We start from the raw sequence: 18,074 nt of genomic DNA on the forward strand, positions 1-18,074 counted from the left end.
TGGACTTGTTATTGAGTGGACCCAGTAAAAGTGCCCAGGAAAGTGAGAGGTGACACACAGAAGCATCTTTCACGTCACTTTGTTTCAGTCTGGCCATGAAAGCTCTTCTCTCATCCGTGGATCAGTCTTGTCTGTCTGTGTGCAGAAGAAGAGGAAGCTCACAGGCTATGTGGTTGTGCTTGAGGTTCACTAACTCTAACTCTCCCCTATGAGCTGTAATGAAACTGAGTCCAAAGTGCATTTTGATATTTTTTTTAACTCAATTGAAATGCTAAGTCAGAACATTTACTGCACACAGGAGTAGGTTTGATACCATTATTAGATATATTGTATAGAAGATAACATCTCCCTTTCTTAGTTGTCCCTCTCTCTCTTCCTCATCTCACTGTAGAAACCCAGCTCTGAATGCAGCCTGCTGTGGTTTTCTGCAGAGGCTCAGTGTGTCTCTTCTGTCCCAACCAGAACCTGCAGCCAGCATCCTCCCACAAGGTACTGACACAACACATTAGCCACAACAAACACTGTAGCATTAAGGTTTCATGTCACAGTAAAGCACTTTGTAGCACTTAAAGTCTGTGGAGAAGGCCTTTGGACTCTATTATACAAGGTAACGTGTGGTGTGGATGTCCTGTTTGTGACTGTGATGCAATTCAATAATGAACAGGTCTACTGAGAGATAGTGTCAGTGTGTTCTCTCTCTCTCTCTCTCTCGCTCTCTCATGCTCTCTCGCTCTCTCTCTTTCACTCTCGCCCTCGCTCTCTCTCGCTCTCTCTCTCTTTCGCTCTCTCTTTCGTTCTCTCTCGCCCTCGCTCTCTCTCGCTCTCTCGCTCGCTCTCTCGCTCGCTCTCTTTCGCTCTCTCTTCCGCTCTTTCGCTCTCTTTTGCTCTCTCTCTTTCGTTCTCTCTCACGCTCTCTCTTTTGCTCTCTCTCTCGCTCTCTCTTTCGCTCTCTCTCTCGCTCTCTCTTTCGCTCGCTCTTTCGCTCTCTTTTGCTCTCTCTCTTTCGTTCTCTCTTTCGTTCTCTCTCGCTCACTCTCTCTCGCTCTCTCTCTCGCTCTCTCTTTCCCTCTCTCTCGCTCTCTCTCGCTCTCTCTTTCGCTCTCTCTCTCGCTCGCTCTCTTTCGCTCTCTCTTTCGCTCTCTTTTGCTCTCTCTCTCTTTCGTTCTCTCTCGAGCTCTCTCTCTCTCTTTCGCTCTCTCTCGTGCTCTCTCGTGCTCTCTCTCTCTCTGTTTCCCAGACTGTGAGGAGATAGAGGCTGTGTTGAGGTCCAGCCTGCCCTCTCTGTGCTGTCGTGTGTGTGAGTGGCCCTCTCTGCTGTGTGAGTCCCCAGGGCCCCAATGTGACCCTGTCGGCCCCAGGGCCACTCAGTACTGTCTGCTCACATTGCTGCACCTGGCCCTGCAGCATGGAGACAGGTACTTGGGGACATGTAGACACTGGCACAGTTGTATGGTTATTAACGACACGCCATTGCTTTGAAAGATGTCTGTTTACTGCGGCCAGTGATTTACATAGCATGGGAGGGTTATGTATGTGAGTGTGTGTCTATACACTGAGCATACAAAACATTAGAAAGACCTGCTCTTTCCATGACATAGACTGACCAGGTGAATCCAGGTGAAAGTTATGATCCCTTATTGATGTCACTTCAATCAGTGTAGATGAAGGGGAGGAGACAGGTTAAAGAAGGATTTTAAGCCTTGAGACATGGATTGTGTATGTGTGCCATTCAGAGGGTGAAGGGACAAGACAAAATATTTAAGTGCCTTTGAACGGGGTATGGTAATAGGTGCCAGGCGCCCTGGTTTGAATGTGTCAAGAACTGCAACGCTGCTGGGTTTTTCACACTCAATAGTTTCCCGTGTTTGTCAAGGATAGTCCACCACCCAAAGGACATCCAGCCAACTTGACACAACTGTAGGAAGCATTGGAGTCAACATGTGCCAGCATCCCTGTGGAATGCTTTCGACACCTTGTATGATTCATGCCCCGACTAATTAAGGCTGTTCTGAAAAAAGGGTGTAACCCAATATTAGGAAGGTGTTCATAATGTTTTGTACACTCAGTGTGTGTGTGTGTGTGTGTGTGTGTGTACAATACAATACACTTCCTGTACCTATCACCGCACCATCAATCGTTGTGTGTGTGCACCAGGCTGCTCCCTGACTCCACGGTGTTCTCCTGTGTGGTGACTCTGCTGTGCTCGGTGCAGGAGCAGGGAGACTCGGCCCTGCCTCCCTGTGTGCTCAGGTCTGCCCTCTACCTGCTGTCTGTCACACAGGACAAGAGTCCCGACCTGGACTGGGTAAGTCAACTCATTTCAATACGATGATAATAGTGGGCTGCTGGTGCTCTAACAACATGTAATAAATTGCAGAAGGGCTGTTCATTCTTTGGAGTATTTAACTGAAGTTGTGAAGTTGTAGTTAATACAATAGAATTCCCCTTTGATGCGAAAGGCTCCAACTAACACTCTTCATTCTTGGAACTCGGTTATGAAGTTACATCAACTATATATACCTTTCTTTTTGAAAGCTGAAATACCGAAAGAGAGAGAGTTTTCCCTTTTATGTCCACAACAGTGCTAACACGACTCTAGTCCTTAACCCTTTGACGCGTACGATCACGTATTTGTGATCGTTGATGAGTGGACCCTGCAGCGTGCGATCTCAAATATGTGATTGGAACAGTAGCAACAGAACGTATGACGCAACAAACGCGTCTGAACACCATTGTTGTCTGAACAGCATCTAAATATTTTATGGTACTGATGGAAAATAAACGTCTTAAACTTTATTGCTCAATTTGACCTTTTATTGTAAAAGATGAACGCAAACTTCATCTTCCAAGCATCACACGAAACACATCCACAGCCAAACTCATTCCATAAACCAGTCTAAATGACAGGTTGTGCTGATGTACCACATCTCTGGTGAGCACGAGAGACTAATGTAATGTTGTTTAGAAAAGAAATGCATGTCAACTAAGCTAACAGCAGCTACATTCTTTATGATGGCAGCCATGTTTTTTTATGTTTGACTGTTTGACTCCCTAATCCCAGAATGCCATTCACTACAAGACGCAAATAAACAAAGTCAAAGATGGCTGCGCTCATGTCACACCCTGGCCTTAGTTATCTTTGTTTGCATTATTATTTTAGTTAGGTCAGGGTGTGACATGGTGATGTATGTGTTTTGGTTGGTCTAGGGGTTTGTATGTTTAATGGGGCAGTGTCTTGTCTAGGTGTTTGTATGTCTATGGCTGCCTAGATTGGTTCTCAATTAGAGACAGCTGTGGTTTATTGTCTCTGATTGGGAGCCATATTTAAGGCAGCCATAGGCATTTGGGTTTTGTGGGTAATTGTCTATGTCTATGTTGCATGTGTGCACTTATTTCAGGTTTAGCTTCACGATCGTTTGTTTTTTGTTCATTTTGTAAGTGTTTGTTTTTCCTTCATTAAAAGAAGATGTATTTTTCACGCGCTACGACTTGGTCCTCTCTTTCTCAGCAAGACGATCGTGACAGCTCATTGCCTGAAAAATATGAACTTAGTTTAGCCACTTTTCAGCATATTACAAATTGTCATGGTTCTTGTTACAGTATATACAAGAACCGGAGCACATGACTTGACAAGCCATTTACTGTTTTTGACTGCTAGCTACTGCCTAGCCTAACTGTAGCGCGAAAGCTAAATAGGGATGAAAACATTTTAGAGGGTTTGTGGGGGGGTTAATTTCATTTATGGGGGGTTTTCAAGTCCATGGGGGTAGAAATGGGGGGAAAGTATCGTGGGGGATATGATGCAGGAAATATTACCATGTGTAAGGACCGACGCTGGAGTCGAGAAGCAGGTAGAGGGAGTCAAACATTTTAATGAGTAACAGACAAGAGAGTAACAGCTTCTGCACACGGGGAACCGGGTTAGAGGACAGACACATATAGGGAAGGAAATAACAGGTGATTGAGTCTAGGTGAGTCCAAATGATCACTGATGCGCGTGACAAGGGAAGCAGGTGGCCGTAATGATGGTGGCAGGAGTGCGTAATGCTGGGAAGCCCGGCGCCCTCGAGCACCAGGGGGGAAGAGCGGGAGCAGGCGTGACAGTACCCGGCGTCCCACCTGGGTGAGCCTCATGGGCCGGCCGAGGCACGGGCGCTGTACAAGCTGGCTGGATGTAAAAACCTTGACGAATCGGTAGAGGTGTGGGAGCCTGGCGAGCCAGCTGGTGCATAGGAGCCTGACGATCCGGCTGAGGCGTGAAAGCCTGCTGATCCCGCCGGAACATGGGAGCCTGATGAGCCAGCTAGAGCGTAGACGCCTGGTGATCTGGCTGAGGCCTGACGTGGGATGAGCGCCTGCCGAGCCAACAGGGGCAAGGAAACCTCTTGAGCCAGCTAGGGCGTGGTAGCCCGACGAGCTGGCTTAGGCACCCCCGGTTCCATCGGCAGTGGCCCCCGGACTTTACGTCACCACCAACCGAAACAACAGCACACCCCGACGCTTTGTTTGATGGCTTCCGTATTCTGTAAGGACCAAAGCTGGAGTTGAGAAGCAGGTACAGAGAGTCAAACATTTAATGAAGAACAGACAGGGAACAAGACAGAAACAGCGTCAGCACACGGGTAACAAAACAACATACGAACTTTAATGCGGAAGCGGGGAACCGGGCTGGAGGACAGACAGATATAGGGAAGGAAATAACAGGTGATTGAGTCCAGGTGAGTCCAAATGATTGCTGATGCGCGTGATGAGGGAAGCAGTTGTGCGTAATGATGGTGGCAGAAGTGCGTAATGCTGGGAAGCTCAGCACCCTTGAGCGCCAGGGGGGAAGTTTATACTAAATAAAAATAAAACCACTGGAAAGGGGGGTCTGAGCTGGCAACCCTGAGGTACCAAAGTTATAATCTGATGCCGCATTCAAAACGACTGGGAACTGGGAAATCTCCGACTTCCGTGTGTTCAAGACAACTGAAAACTCTGGGAAAAACAAGCTCTGACTGGGAAAATTGTTTTGAACGGTCATCCAACTCGGAATTCCAACTTGGGAACTCTGGCCTCTTTCTAGAGCCCCGACTTTCCGACCTGAAGATCATTGACGTCGTGATTTTACTGTTGTCTTGAAAGCACCATAATTCATTTGAGTGAACTATCCCTTGTTATAACATCTTTGGTCTGACAGACGCCTACGTGACAACCAGTGTCTCGCCCTGACCTTAGAGAGCCTTTTTATGTCTCCATTTGGTTTGGTCAGGGTGTGATTTGGGGTGGGCATTCTATGTATTGTTTTCTATGATTTTGTGTTTCTATGATTTGGTGGCCGTAATGATGGTGGCAGGAGTGCGTAATGCTGGGAAGCTGCCTGCCTGCCCAGCGCCGTCTGAGCTGCCTGCCTGCCCAGCACCGTCTGAGCTGCCTGCCTGCCCAGCGCCATCTGAGCTGCCTGCCTGCCCAGCGCCGTCTGAGCTGCCTGCCTGCCCAGCGCCGTCTGAGCTGCCTGCCTGCCCAGCGCCGTCTGAGCTGCCTGCCTGCCCAGCGCCGTCTGAGCTGCCTGCCTGCCCAGCGTCATCTGAGCCGCCAGTCTGTCCCGAGCCGTCAGAGCCGCCCGTCTGTCCCGAGCAGTCAGAGCCGCCCGTCTGTCCCGAGCCATTAGAGCCATCCGTCAGTCAGGAGCCGCTAGAGCCGTCCGTCAGTCAGGAGCTGCCAGAGCCGCCAGCCAGCCAGGAGCTGCCAGAGCCAGTCAGCCAGGACCTGCCAGAGTCGCCAGTCAGCCAGGACCTGCCAGAGTCGCCAGTCAGCCAGGACCTGCCAGAGTCGCCAGTCAGCCAGGACCTGCCAGAGCCGCCAGTCAGCCAGGACCTGCCAGAGCTGTCAGTCAGTCAGTCAGGACCTGCCGGAGCCGTCAGTCAGCTGGGAGCTGCCAGAGCTGCCTGTCAAGCCGGCAATGCCGGAATTGCCTTTTACTCCGGCGCTGCCGGAGTATCCTGTTCATTCGGGACCCATGGCTAGGGTCCCCAGGCCAAGGTCGGCGGCGAGGATCGCCGCTCATAAGAGGCCACGGGGGAGGTTAAAGAAGTGGACAAAAACAATGGTGAAGTGGGGTCCACGTCCCGCGCCAGAGCCGCCACCGCGGACAGACGCCCACCAAGACCCTCCCCTAGAGTTTTAGGTGGTGCGTCCGCACCTTGAGGGGGGGGGTTCTGTCACGTTCCTGACCTTATTTCCCTTGTTTTGTATTTATTTAGTATGGTCAGGGCGTGAGTTGGGGTGGGTTGTCTATGTGTGTTTTTCTATGTTGGGGTTTTGTGTTCGGCCTGGTATGATTCTCAATCAGAGGCAGCTGTCAATCGTTGTACCTGATTGAGAATCATACTTAGGCAGCCTGGGTTTCACGTTTAGTTTGTGGGTGTTTGTTTCCTGTGTCAGTGTTTGTGCCACACGGGACTGTTACGGTTAGTTCGTTTGTTATTTTGTATTGTATCTTGTTTTCGTGGATATTAAAATCATGGAAACTTACCACTCTGCACATTGGTCCTCCGATCCTTCTCGCCTCTCCTCGTCCGAGGAGGAGGAAGAAATAGACTGCCGTTACAGAAATGGGCTAGATATTATGCAAATTAACGAGGAGGCAGAACACACCTCAATTCAAACTGTTAGAAAATAAAACTTGTTCAAAAGTAATTTGAAATTGACAAGTTGAAACATAGCCTATATATAATTAGGAGGCAGCGTACCTTGGTTTGAGGGCAGCGTGGGTAACTGTCCTGTTGCATGGAACATTGAGAGCATTCTGACATCACACGCATGAGAAAACTCACGCGGGGCGACGGTTAGAGACATTTGGAACTCACGAGGGAATTAATGACATGGCTCTGCATGTCTCCATTATTCCTCAACACTTTATTGGTAAATGAAGTGGTTGATGAATGTACAAAGCCATAACTCCTCTGTTTCTTGTTAGTCAAGTCACAACAAATGACCTTAAGCATCAGAGTTGTGCACCTGTAAGACTTCCTTCTCATTCTTTAGTCCTCTGCCCCCCCCCCCCCCCTCCCCCTCTTGTCCAGGCTCCTCTAAACTGCATCAGAAAGGCCCTGTCCTCCAGCCCCAGTTTCGCCTCCCTCTACACCCACCACCCTCCACTCCTACACTTCCTCTTCCGCTACCCAGAGCTGGCCGAGCACTTTGGGCCCCGGGTCCTGGAGCTGTGGTTGTCCCACCGTTCTCAGGCCACACCGCAGTCAGACACAAACAGTAAGAAGACAGAGGGCCCGTCAGAGCAGAACCAGGATCCAGACAACACAGCCCTGCTGACTCTGTTGGAGAAGAGCCCCACTGTCATACTGAACTTGCTGGTGAGGGAGGGAGACCCCGTGTACTGTACAGAGGCTGGGCACAAGCCTGTTTCTTTGCCAACCCCAGCTCTCTGCATGAACCCCTGCCTCTCTGTGTCTGTAGGGCATGGTGTGTACGAGGGAGGCTCCCCTGGCAGAACGTGCTGTAGAGGTGCTGGGGAGTTTCCTGCAGGGCCGGCAGGGCTGTAAGGCCGGCCTGTGCACCCTACTCAGACCCACTCTGCTACAGGTGCTCCAGAGACTGGGCCTGGAGAGCAGCCAGGGGACAGGAGGTGAGGAGAAAAATGAGAGTATACTATTATTTATATATATAGTTTGTCTATATAATTAGCCATATATCCTCATGTTACAAATACAGTTGGGAAAGATAACTGTATACTGAACAAAAATATAAATGCAGGAAAAGGAAGGAAAAATGCTCACTAACACGGATGTAAACACATTTGAGAAAAATAAGCTTTTTCTGTGTATGGACCATTTCTGGGATTTAAACTAATTTAAGCTCATGAAACATGGGATCAACACTTCATGTTGCAGTTGATATTTTTGTTCAGTGTAGTTGCCGGGAGAACAAAGCGGCTTCACTCTGTGGCGTGATATCAAGTGCAATAGAAGAAAATGTGCTTTGACATTCCTCTCCTATAGGAGCAGGCAGTAATTGAGAGACTAACTAGAGCAGCTTCACAAACAGCAAGAGCGAGCACATCACATCCACCCCCCAACAATGTCTCAGCATCCCAGAGAGCTTTTATCAAGGCTGGGTTACACTGCATACATACACTCTCCTGACACCCATTCCGGCGGATGGATACCCATTCAGGTTGTGTAGGTTAATTGCTGTAGCGCAAGGGCACACCACAACTATATGTCCGCTCTGGGGGGGTTGAACTAACTAGTTACCATCAGCTCTCCCACTAGAATACACTGCACAATATCATTTTCATGAATAAACTCAGCAAAAAAAGAAACGTCCTCACTCAACTGCGTTTATTTTCAGCAAACTTAACATGTGTAAATATTTGTATGAACATAACAAGATTCAACAGCTGAGACATAAACTGAACAAGTTCCACAGACACGTGACTAACAGAAATGGAATAATGTGTCCCTGAACAAAGGGGGGGTCAAAGTCAAAAGTAACAGTCAGTATCTGGTGTGGCCATCTGCTGCATTAAGTACTGCAGTGCATCTCTTCCTCATGGACTGCACCAGATGTGCCAGTTCTTGCTGTGAGATGTTACCCCACTATTCCACCAAGACACCTGCAAGTTCCAAGACATTTCTGGGGGAAATGGCCCTAGCCCTCACCCTCCGATCCAACAGGTTCCAGACGTGCTCAATGGGATTGAGATCCGGGCTCTTCACTGACCATGGCAGAACACGGACATTCCTGTCTTGCAGGAAATCACGCACAGAACGAGCAGTATGTCTGGTGGCATTGTCATGCTGGAGGGTCATGTCAGGATGAGCCTGCAGGAAGGGTACCACATGAGGGAGGAGGATGTCTTCCCTGTAACGCACAGCGTTGAGATTGCCTGCAATGATGACAAGCTCAGTCCGAAGATGCTGTGACACACTGACCCAGACCATGATGGACCCTCCACCTCCAAATCGGTCCCGCTCCAGAGTACAGGCCTCGGTGTAACGCACAGTCCTTCGACGATAAACGCGAATCCGACCATCACCCCAGGTGAGACTAAACCGCCACTCGTCAGTGAAGAGCACTTTTTGCCAGTCCTGTCTGGTCCAGCGACGGTGGGTTTGTGTCCATAAGCAATGTTGTTGCCGGTGATGTCTGGTGAGGACCTGCCTTACAACAGGACTACAAGCTCTCAGCCTATTGCGGACAGTCTGAGCACTGATGGAGGGATTGTGCGTTCCTGGTGTAACTCGGGCAGTTGTTGTTGCCATCCTGTACCTGTCCCGCAGGTGTGATGTTCGGATGTACCGATCCTGTGCAGGTGTTGTTACACGTGGTCTGCCACTGCAAGGACGATCGTCTGTCTGTCCTGTCTCCCTGTAGCGCTGTCTTAGGCGTCTCACAGTACGGACATTGCAATTTATTGCCCTGGCCACATCTGCAGTCCTCATGCCTCCTTGCAGCATGCCTAAGGCACGTTCACGCAGATGAGCATGGACCCTGGGCATCTTTCTTTTGGTGTTTTTCAAAGTCAGTAGGAAGGCCTCTTTAGTGTCCTAAGTTTTCATTACTGTGACCTTAATTGCCTACCGTCTGTAAGCTGTTCGTGTCTTAACGACCGTTCCACAGGTGCATGTTCATTAATTGTTTATGGTTCATTGAACAAGCATGGGAAACAGTGTTTAAATCCTTTACAATGAAGATCTGTGAAGTTATTTGGATTTTTACTAATTATCTTTGAAACACAGGGTCCTGAAAAAGGGACATCTCTCTTTTTGCTGAGTTTATATACTTTATATTAACCTATAAGGTTGTAGGGTGACTATCTAATATAAATAAAATGCAGGCAGGGGAGTATGGAAGTTAGTGTTTTGGCCTCTTTCTTGCTCTTTCATCTCTCTCATTAATTATTTCTCCCCCTTATCCCTCTCCCAATCTCTCTAGCCGTGGGCTCTCTCCCTCTGGTCCTGAGGTTGCTGTGCCTGATGCAGACCAGTGGCTCCACTGAGAATGAGATGGACGGCATCGACTTCAAACTGCTCTACCACGGTGAGGTCACAGGGTCAAAAGGAGCCAGCCATGCATAATTCACTCAGATCTATAGCTTTGGTTTGACGTCATAACTTGTCCACTATTTCTCACTGTACTCACGCTGTACTCACGCTGTACTCACGCTCTACATTCAATATCAGTTCAATCGATATTTAAATGCCTTAGGGTTTTTGCTCGCATCAACAAAGCATATGACATAAGCATAAGCGGAATTTGTAGATAAAAGTAGTATTTAAGGATCAATAACATGTCGGCTTTCTTATGACTATAGATGTTATGATCTTGTATTCTGTCTGATGTCTTATTTTGTCTCCTGTCTTATTATGGGCGCGTTCCAGTGAGTAACCTGGCAGGGAAGCTGCAAGCCTCCAACACAGAGTGTCTGCTGCCAGCCTTCAGCTACCTGTACTGCTGTCTGCGCCTGTCCCCCCCTCACTGCACTGACAGAGGTGACAAACTCAGTCTGCCACCCTGTCCTTCTCATTAAGTGCAGCACAGCGAGCAGCCTTCATACACGCTGCCACCTGCCTCTCTCTCTCACACACACACAGTCCCCCAGAGACACAGATTGCGTTGTGCCGTCTGGCCTGTAAGAGAGGCACACACTTGTACAGAACCAGTCAGTGCCATTCACAAGGGCACACAACACACTCACACATTAAATTGGTAGTATGTTTTATATATTGGATAATATCTTGAGTGTGATCTTTTTGTTTTTCTCCTCCCCAGCTGTGTCCATGCTGCTGTGTAACGCCGGGCTGATGGACCAACTGCAGGCTACGCTGGACCTCTCCTCTTCCCTCGCTCCTACGTCTGCCCTGCTGTGCTGTTCTCGTCTGCTCCTGTCCTCTCTCGTCACCCTGCAGCACATTCATTCAGCTCAGGTTGTTCTGTCACGCTAACCCTTATGAAGACCTTTACACAGGCTACACAATGTAGTACAAAACACACTGAGGACAGGAGCAGGGGACTTACCAGGGGAGACACACTGTCCTCTACAGCTGACAATGGAACACACACATTGAATGCAGCACTCAAAGCAGAATGTATCAGAGACCTTGATGCTCAGACAATACATTTGTCTTCTTGTACTGTAGGACAGTGTGTTGTTGAACAGAGCGTTGTTGACATAGAGATCCTGTTAAATTACATTCCTAGTTCTATGGTTGTTGCCTTATCATGTCTTGTCATGTTCTTCCCTTTCTGTATCCCAAGGTCCATAGAAGCATCAGGTTGAACCTGGGCAGCACGGTGCAGGCCCTGGTCTTTGGGAAGAGGAAGACAGGCAGCCTCTTACTGGGTAACATCGCTCCACCACACTAACCAGGGCAAAGCAGCATTGTCACACAGGCTTTAATTCTGTTATGTGTCCTTCCTCCAGCAGAGGACTTGGGATAGAAATGTCCAGCTGGTTCTGTCTGTCTCCCTGTTGAATGAGTGTGCTGTCAGGGTGATCTACGGTCTCTCTCCTCCGCCGCCTCCTCCCTCTGTCTCTGTTTTCTCTCCCTCTCTCTTTCTGCTATCGCTAATTGCCTCTTCTCTCCCTTAGGGGGGTCTAATATCTCAGTGTACATGAGTGTTTGACAAAAGGGTTCTGCAAATGGCCACCAGCTCCTGGCCTGTGTTTCAGTGTGTTTAATCAGATCTCCCACTGACCTGTAACCCTGTCTCTCCCTTCCTCTCTCTTACCACCTACACTCTTTCTCTCTGGTCGTCTTCTCGTTCCTCCCCGTCACCTGCCAATCCTCTTTCAACCTCTCCCCTCTCTCTCCTCTGCCCACGTTCTCCCTTTCCTCACTCCAAATCTCCTTGAATCCCACCCCTTCTCTCTCCACATCCTCTCGTTCCTCTGTCTTCCCTCATTCTGCCTCTCCTCCCTCGCCTTCCACCCCACAGCTAGTTCCCTGAGGCTGCTGCAGGCTGTTCTAGATGTTGACCTGGAGTCTCCTGTGCTGTGTGTGAGTGTTGGCCCCAGGGCAGGACAGAGGCCCCTGGGGGACACAGACAGCTCTCTGCACCCGCTGGGATCCTACGGGGCCCACTGCCTCATCACCGCACTCTATGGCCTCCTGCTGCAGGTCAGACACACCACACACACACACACACACACACACACACACACACACACACACACACACACACACACACACACACACACACACACACTCACACACACACACACACACACACACACACACTCACACACACTACAGAGCTGTTAACACCCCAGAGTTCTTCCCCATACTGTTGTTATTCCTACATTTTCCATTGATTCATTGTTTTCATTGTTGTTCGACAAGCATCCCTGATAGAACACAAGGCTGATGTGGTAAAGCACTCTGTTTCTCTTTCTCTTTCTCTCTCTTTCAGCCTTTTCTAGTCTATGTATAAGTACACTGGTGTTAATGGCAGGGTTATGGGCATAAACGCAGTTCATAAATACTGCGTATCATTACTGTCATCACTTAATGACTGGGTCAGAGCTCACGGTAACTCTACATGAAGCGTCTTCAACTCCTCTTGTCTCTCCCGCTGTCTCTATAGCATCGTTTAGTCTATGCTGTGTATGTATAGTGAACAATGCACTTAATGTGTCCCTCTTCCTATATAACCAATTTGGTGTTGAATAATACCACCCTGTATCAGTCAGAGCAGTAGTTCCATATCAGTGGCTGCTCTGTAGAGCGTAGCTGCTGCTCGGTCCACTGCGCTGTGGTGCGCTAAGCCGAGGATGTGAGTCTGCACTGGCTTCCAGGATTAGACTGGAACTCTCTGTGGACCTCCTCTATAGCCATCTGCCCTACGTCACTATTTTGGGACACTAATCACTAGTCACTGCCTCAGTAGGGGCGGCTGTGGAGTGGGAGGTAATGCATTATTAAATAATCCCTCACTCTCTCGTTCTATCTGGTTCTCTCTTTTCTCCATCCCTCTGTTTGGCATAATATCTTCTCTCTCCCTCTTCTATTCATCCCTCCAGCTGGCTAAATGTTTTTCTGTCCTCCGCCTCTTCCAGAAGCAGGAGCTGTTGCTCAGTGTGTCAGTGAACTGCCTGGGGTCTCTGCTGCAGTTTCTGCAAAGGAGAAGTCCATCTACAGGTACCAGACTCATACAAATCAAATCAACAGGTGTAGACTAACAGTGAATTGTTTCCTTACGGGTCCTTTTCCAACAATGCAGAGTTAAAGGTAACAATAGAAATGGTGACACACGGAATAAATACACAGTGAATAATGAATAACAATAACGAATAAAAATAACAACACGGGTATCTTTTGGTTATCACTATAGCAACAGCCTCCAGGAATAACAAAATACACAATATTTACATCTTACAGTTGAATGAGGAATTAAGCCACAATATGTACATAACTGCCATGTGGTACAGTATTTAGAATTTTAGTACAGAAAAAGATCATTGGTATTGTGGTTAGTTGTAGAGGTCAAACTGATTTAGTCAGCATTCTTTGGAAGGTTAGCCTGGTTTCTGTGTCCGGTATCGCTGATTGACTGCATAGCCACTGTACATCGTTACAATCTGTGTGAAAGTGCAAGGTGGTATATAAAATTTCAAAAATGGAACGCTCCAATCCTTTTTTATTTTATATATAGCACCTTTCACTTTTTGTATTTTTTCGAGCATGGATTCAATGAATGATATTATTTTTGCATCTCAGCCTCCTTGGGTTATTCCTTTTTATGGTTTGAGTACTTTTTGAACTCTACAGATGTTTTCTCTTTCACGCACCGACTGCCTTTCATTCTAGCATGAGCGCAAACCCTCATACTGGCTTTGGCTTTCTATGTGTGTATATATATATATATATATATATATATATATATATATATATATATATACACAGGGAGTACCAGTACCGAGTCGATGTGCAGGGCTACGAGGTAATTGAGGTAGCTATGTACATATAGGTAACGGTTAAAGTGACGAGGCAACAGGATTGATAATAGACAGTAGCAGCAGCTTATGTGGCGTGTGTGTGTGTGGGCGTCAGAATGCCTGTATGCGCACGTTATGTGTGTGTGAGCATATGTAGTGTGTGTGTCACGCCCTGACCGTAGAGAGCTTTTTATGTCTCTATTTTGGTTTGGTCAGGGTGTGATTTGGGTGGGCATTCTATGTTTTGTATTTCTTTGTTTCTGGCCGAGTGTGGTTCCCAATCAGAGGCAGCTGTCTATCGTTGTCTCTGATTGGGGATCATACTTAGGCTGCCCTTTTCCCTCTTTCTGTGTGGGATCTTGTTCTTTGTTTGTGTGCAGGGAGTTTGCACAACGAAGCTGTTCGGTCGTTGTATTCTTTATTGGTTTGTCTTTTCTAAAGTTTCACTTCGTTAATAAATTATGTGGAACTCAAAGAACGCTGCGCCTTGGTATCGTCTTTCCGACGACACCCGTTACAGTGTGTGTGTTGGGGTGTAAGTGTGTGTGAGTGTGTGGGTAGAGTCTAGTGTTTGTGAGATTTTGTTAATTTTTTAAAAGGTCAATGCAGGTATACCCGGGTATCCATTTAATTAGCTATTTAGCAGCCTTGTTTAGCAGCCTTGTGGCTTGGGGTTAAAAGCTGTGCACTGATACCGCTTGCCGAGCGGAAGCAGATAGAACAGTCTATGGCTTGGGTTGCTGGAGTCTTCCTCTGACTCCGCCTAGTATAGAGGTCCTGGATGGCAGGGAGCTCGGCCCCAGTGATGTACTGGGCCGTACTCACCACCCTCTGTAGCGCCTTGCGGTCGGGTGCCTTGCAGTTGCCATACCAAGCGGTGATGCAGCCAGTCAAGATGCTTTCAAAGGTGCAGCTGTTAAAGTTTTTGAGGATTTCAGGGCCCATGACAAATCTTTTCAGCCTCCTGAGGGGAAGAAGCAATGTTGTGCCCTCTTCAAACTGTGTGGGTGTGTGTTTACCATGTTAATTCATTAGTGATGTGGACACTGAGGAAGTTGAAGCTTTCGACCAGCTACACTACAGCCCCATTGATGTGGATCGGGGTGTGCTCGCCCCTCCATTTCCTGTCGTCCACGATCAGCTCCTTTGTGTCGCTGACTTTGAGTGAAAGGTTGTTGTCCTGGCACCACACAGCCAGGTCTCTGACCTCCTCCCTATAGGCTTTCCCATAGTTGTCGGTGATCAGTCCTATCAGCGTGGGCGGATGTGTTGTTGTCTACCCTCACCGCCTGGGGGCGGCCTGTCAGGAAGTCTGGGATACAGTTGCAGAGGGAGGTGTTCAGTCCCAGGGTCTTGAGCTTGGTAATTATTTGTTTATTTGGACGATGGTGTTGATTGCTGAGCTGTAGTCATTGAACATCATTCTTATATATGTATTCATTTAGTCCTGGTGGGTGAGGGCAGTGTAGAGTGCAATAGAGATTGCATCATCTTTGGGTTCAGGGTGTCTGGGATGATGGTGTTAATGTGATACATGACCCACCTTTCAAAGCATTTCATGGCTATATATCTTAGTGCTACGGGGCGATAGTTATTTAGGCAGGTTACCTTGGCGTTCTTGGGGACCGGGACTATGGTGGTCTGCTTCAAACAAGTTGGTATTACAGACCGGGTCAGGGATAGGTTGAAAATGTCAGCAAAGACACATGCTAGATGGTCAGCACATGCTCTGAGTACACATCCTGGTACTCCGTCTGGCCCCGTGGCCTTGCAAATGTTAACCTGTTTAAAGGTCTTACATCGGCTACGGAGAACAAAATCACACAGTCATCTGGAACAGCTGGCGCTGTCATGCATGGTTCAGTGTTGCTTGCCTCGAAGCGAGCATAGAAGGCATTTAGGTTGTCTGGTAGGCCCGTGTCGTGGGCAGCTCGCGGCTGGGTTTCCCTTTGTAATCCGTGAAAGTTTGCACGCACTGCCACATCCGATGAGCATCAGAGACGGCGTAGGATTCAATTTTAGTCCTTTATTGACGCTTTGCCTGTTTGATGGCTCATTGGCGGTCGTAGCGTGATTTCTTATAAGCGGCCAGATTAGTGACCCGCTCCTTGAAGAGCAGGAGCTCTTGCCTTTAGCACAGTGTGGGTGTTGCCTGTAATTCATGGCTTCTCGTTGGGTTATGTACGTATGTATGGTCACTGTTGGGACAACGTCGTCGATGCACTTATTAATGAAGCCAGTGACTAAAGTGGTAAACTCCTGAATGTTATCGGATGAATCTCGGGACCTATTCCAGTCCTGTAGCTTAGCATACACATCATCGGATCACTTCCGTATTGAGTCCGTCACTGGTACTTCCTGTTTGAGTTTTTGCTTGTAGGAGGATAGAGTTATGGTCTGATTTGCCAATGGGAGGGCGAGGAAGGTGTATGGAGTAAAGGTGATCTTGAGCTTTGCCACAGTGTGTGCTGGTGATTTTGTCATTGTATGGGCAGTGTCTGGTTGTCTTTTCATGTCTCAAATCAGATCAAATCAAACTTTATTTGTCACATGCGCCGAATACAACAAGTGTAGACCTTACAAGCCCTTAACCAATAGTGCAGTACAAGAAGATCAGGTCATTTGTACATGTAGGTGGGGTGAAGTGACTGCATAGATAATAAACAGCGAGTAGCAGCAGTGTACAAAATAAATGGGGGGGTGTCAATGTAAATAGTCCGGTGGCTATTTGATTCATTGTTCAGCAGTCTTATGGCTTGGGTTAGAAGCTATTAAGGAGCCTTTTGATCCTAGACTAGGCGCTCCAGTACCGCCTGCCGTGCGGTAGCAGAGAAAGTCTATGACTTGCGTGACTGGAGTCTCAGACAATATTATGGTCTTTCCTCTGACACCGCCTATTATATAGGTCCTGGATGGCAGTAAGCATGGCCCCAGTGATGTACAGGGCTGTACGTACTACCCTCTGTAGCGCCTTATAGTCAGATGCCCGAGCAGTTGCCATACCAGGCGGTGATGCAACTGGTCAGGATGCTCTTGATGGTGCAGCTGTAGAACTTTTTGAGGATCTGGAGACCCATGGCAAATCTTTTCAGTCTCCTGAGGGGGAAAAGGTTTTGTCGTGCCCTCTTCACGACTATCTTGGTCTGTTTGGACCATGATAGTTTGTTCGTGATGTGGACACCAAGGAACTTAAAACTCGCGACCTTCTCCACTATAGCCCCGTCAATGTTAATGGGGACCTGTTTGGCCCACCTTTTCCTGTAGTTCACGATCAGCTCCTTTGTCTTGCTCACATTGAGGGAGGGGTTGTTGTCCTGGCACCAAACGGCCTGTTCTGACCACCTCCCTATAGGTTTTGTCATCGTTGTCTGTGATCAGGCCTACCACTGTTGTGTCGTCAGCAAATTTAATGATGGTGTTGGAGTCGTGTTTGGCCATGCAGTCGTGGGTGAACAGGGAATACAGGAGGGTACTAAGTACACACCCTTGAGGGGCCCCAGTGTTGAGGATCAGCGTGGCAGACGTGTTGTTGCCTACCCTTACCACCTGGGGGCGGCCCGTCAGGAAGTCCAGGATCCAGTTGCAGGGTCCTTAGCTTAGTGATGAGCTTCATGGGCAATATGGTGTTGAACGCTGAGCTGTAGTTGGCACCCCCCCCCCCCCCCCACTGAAAAGGCAGAGCCGCGAAATTCAAAAAAAATATTTTTTTAAATATTTAACTTTCACACATTAAAGTCCAATACAGCTAATGAAAGACACAGATCTTGTGAATCCAGCCAACATGTCTGATTTTTAAAATGTTTTACAGGGAAGACACAATATGTAAAGATGTAAATCTATTAGCTAAACACATTAGCATAATCCACCATCTTTTCTTTGTCCACCAACACCAGTAGCTATCACCAATTCGGCTAAACTAAGATATTGATAGCCACTAACCAAGAAAAAAGCTCATCAGATGACAGTCTGATAACATATTTATGGTATAGGATAGGTTTTGTTAGAAAAATGTGCATATTTCAGGTAGATGTCATAGTTTACAATTGCACCCACCGTCACAAATGGACTAGAATAAATACAATGAGCAACGTGTTTACCTAACTACTAATCATCAAACATTTCGTAAAAATACACA

At 47.8% G+C, this 18,074-nt stretch overlaps 1 protein-coding gene across 1 annotated transcript in view; it reads left to right on the forward strand.

Moving 5' to 3' along the window:
• LOC129833222 (meiosis inhibitor protein 1-like) overlaps positions 1 to 18,074 on the forward strand; it is a 34,308-nt gene that overhangs the window by 11,014 nt on the left and 5,220 nt on the right. The window contains exons 17-27 of the mRNA XM_055897638.1: positions 392 to 489; positions 1,238 to 1,415; positions 2,155 to 2,305; positions 7,065 to 7,352; positions 7,456 to 7,624; positions 9,937 to 10,041; positions 10,383 to 10,493; positions 10,774 to 10,928; positions 11,260 to 11,344; positions 11,941 to 12,122; positions 13,061 to 13,142. Coding sequence (XP_055753613.1) covers positions 392 to 489; positions 1,238 to 1,415; positions 2,155 to 2,305; positions 7,065 to 7,352; positions 7,456 to 7,624; positions 9,937 to 10,041; positions 10,383 to 10,493; positions 10,774 to 10,928; positions 11,260 to 11,344; positions 11,941 to 12,122; positions 13,061 to 13,142 — 1,604 coding nt within the window. The remainder of the gene's footprint in view (positions 1 to 391; positions 490 to 1,237; positions 1,416 to 2,154; positions 2,306 to 7,064; positions 7,353 to 7,455; positions 7,625 to 9,936; positions 10,042 to 10,382; positions 10,494 to 10,773; positions 10,929 to 11,259; positions 11,345 to 11,940; positions 12,123 to 13,060; positions 13,143 to 18,074) is intronic.

This window comes from Salvelinus fontinalis, chromosome 34 (assembly GCF_029448725.1).
Source record: "Salvelinus fontinalis isolate EN_2023a chromosome 34, ASM2944872v1, whole genome shotgun sequence".
NCBI classification, from domain to species: Eukaryota; Metazoa; Chordata; class Actinopteri; order Salmoniformes; family Salmonidae; genus Salvelinus; species Salvelinus fontinalis.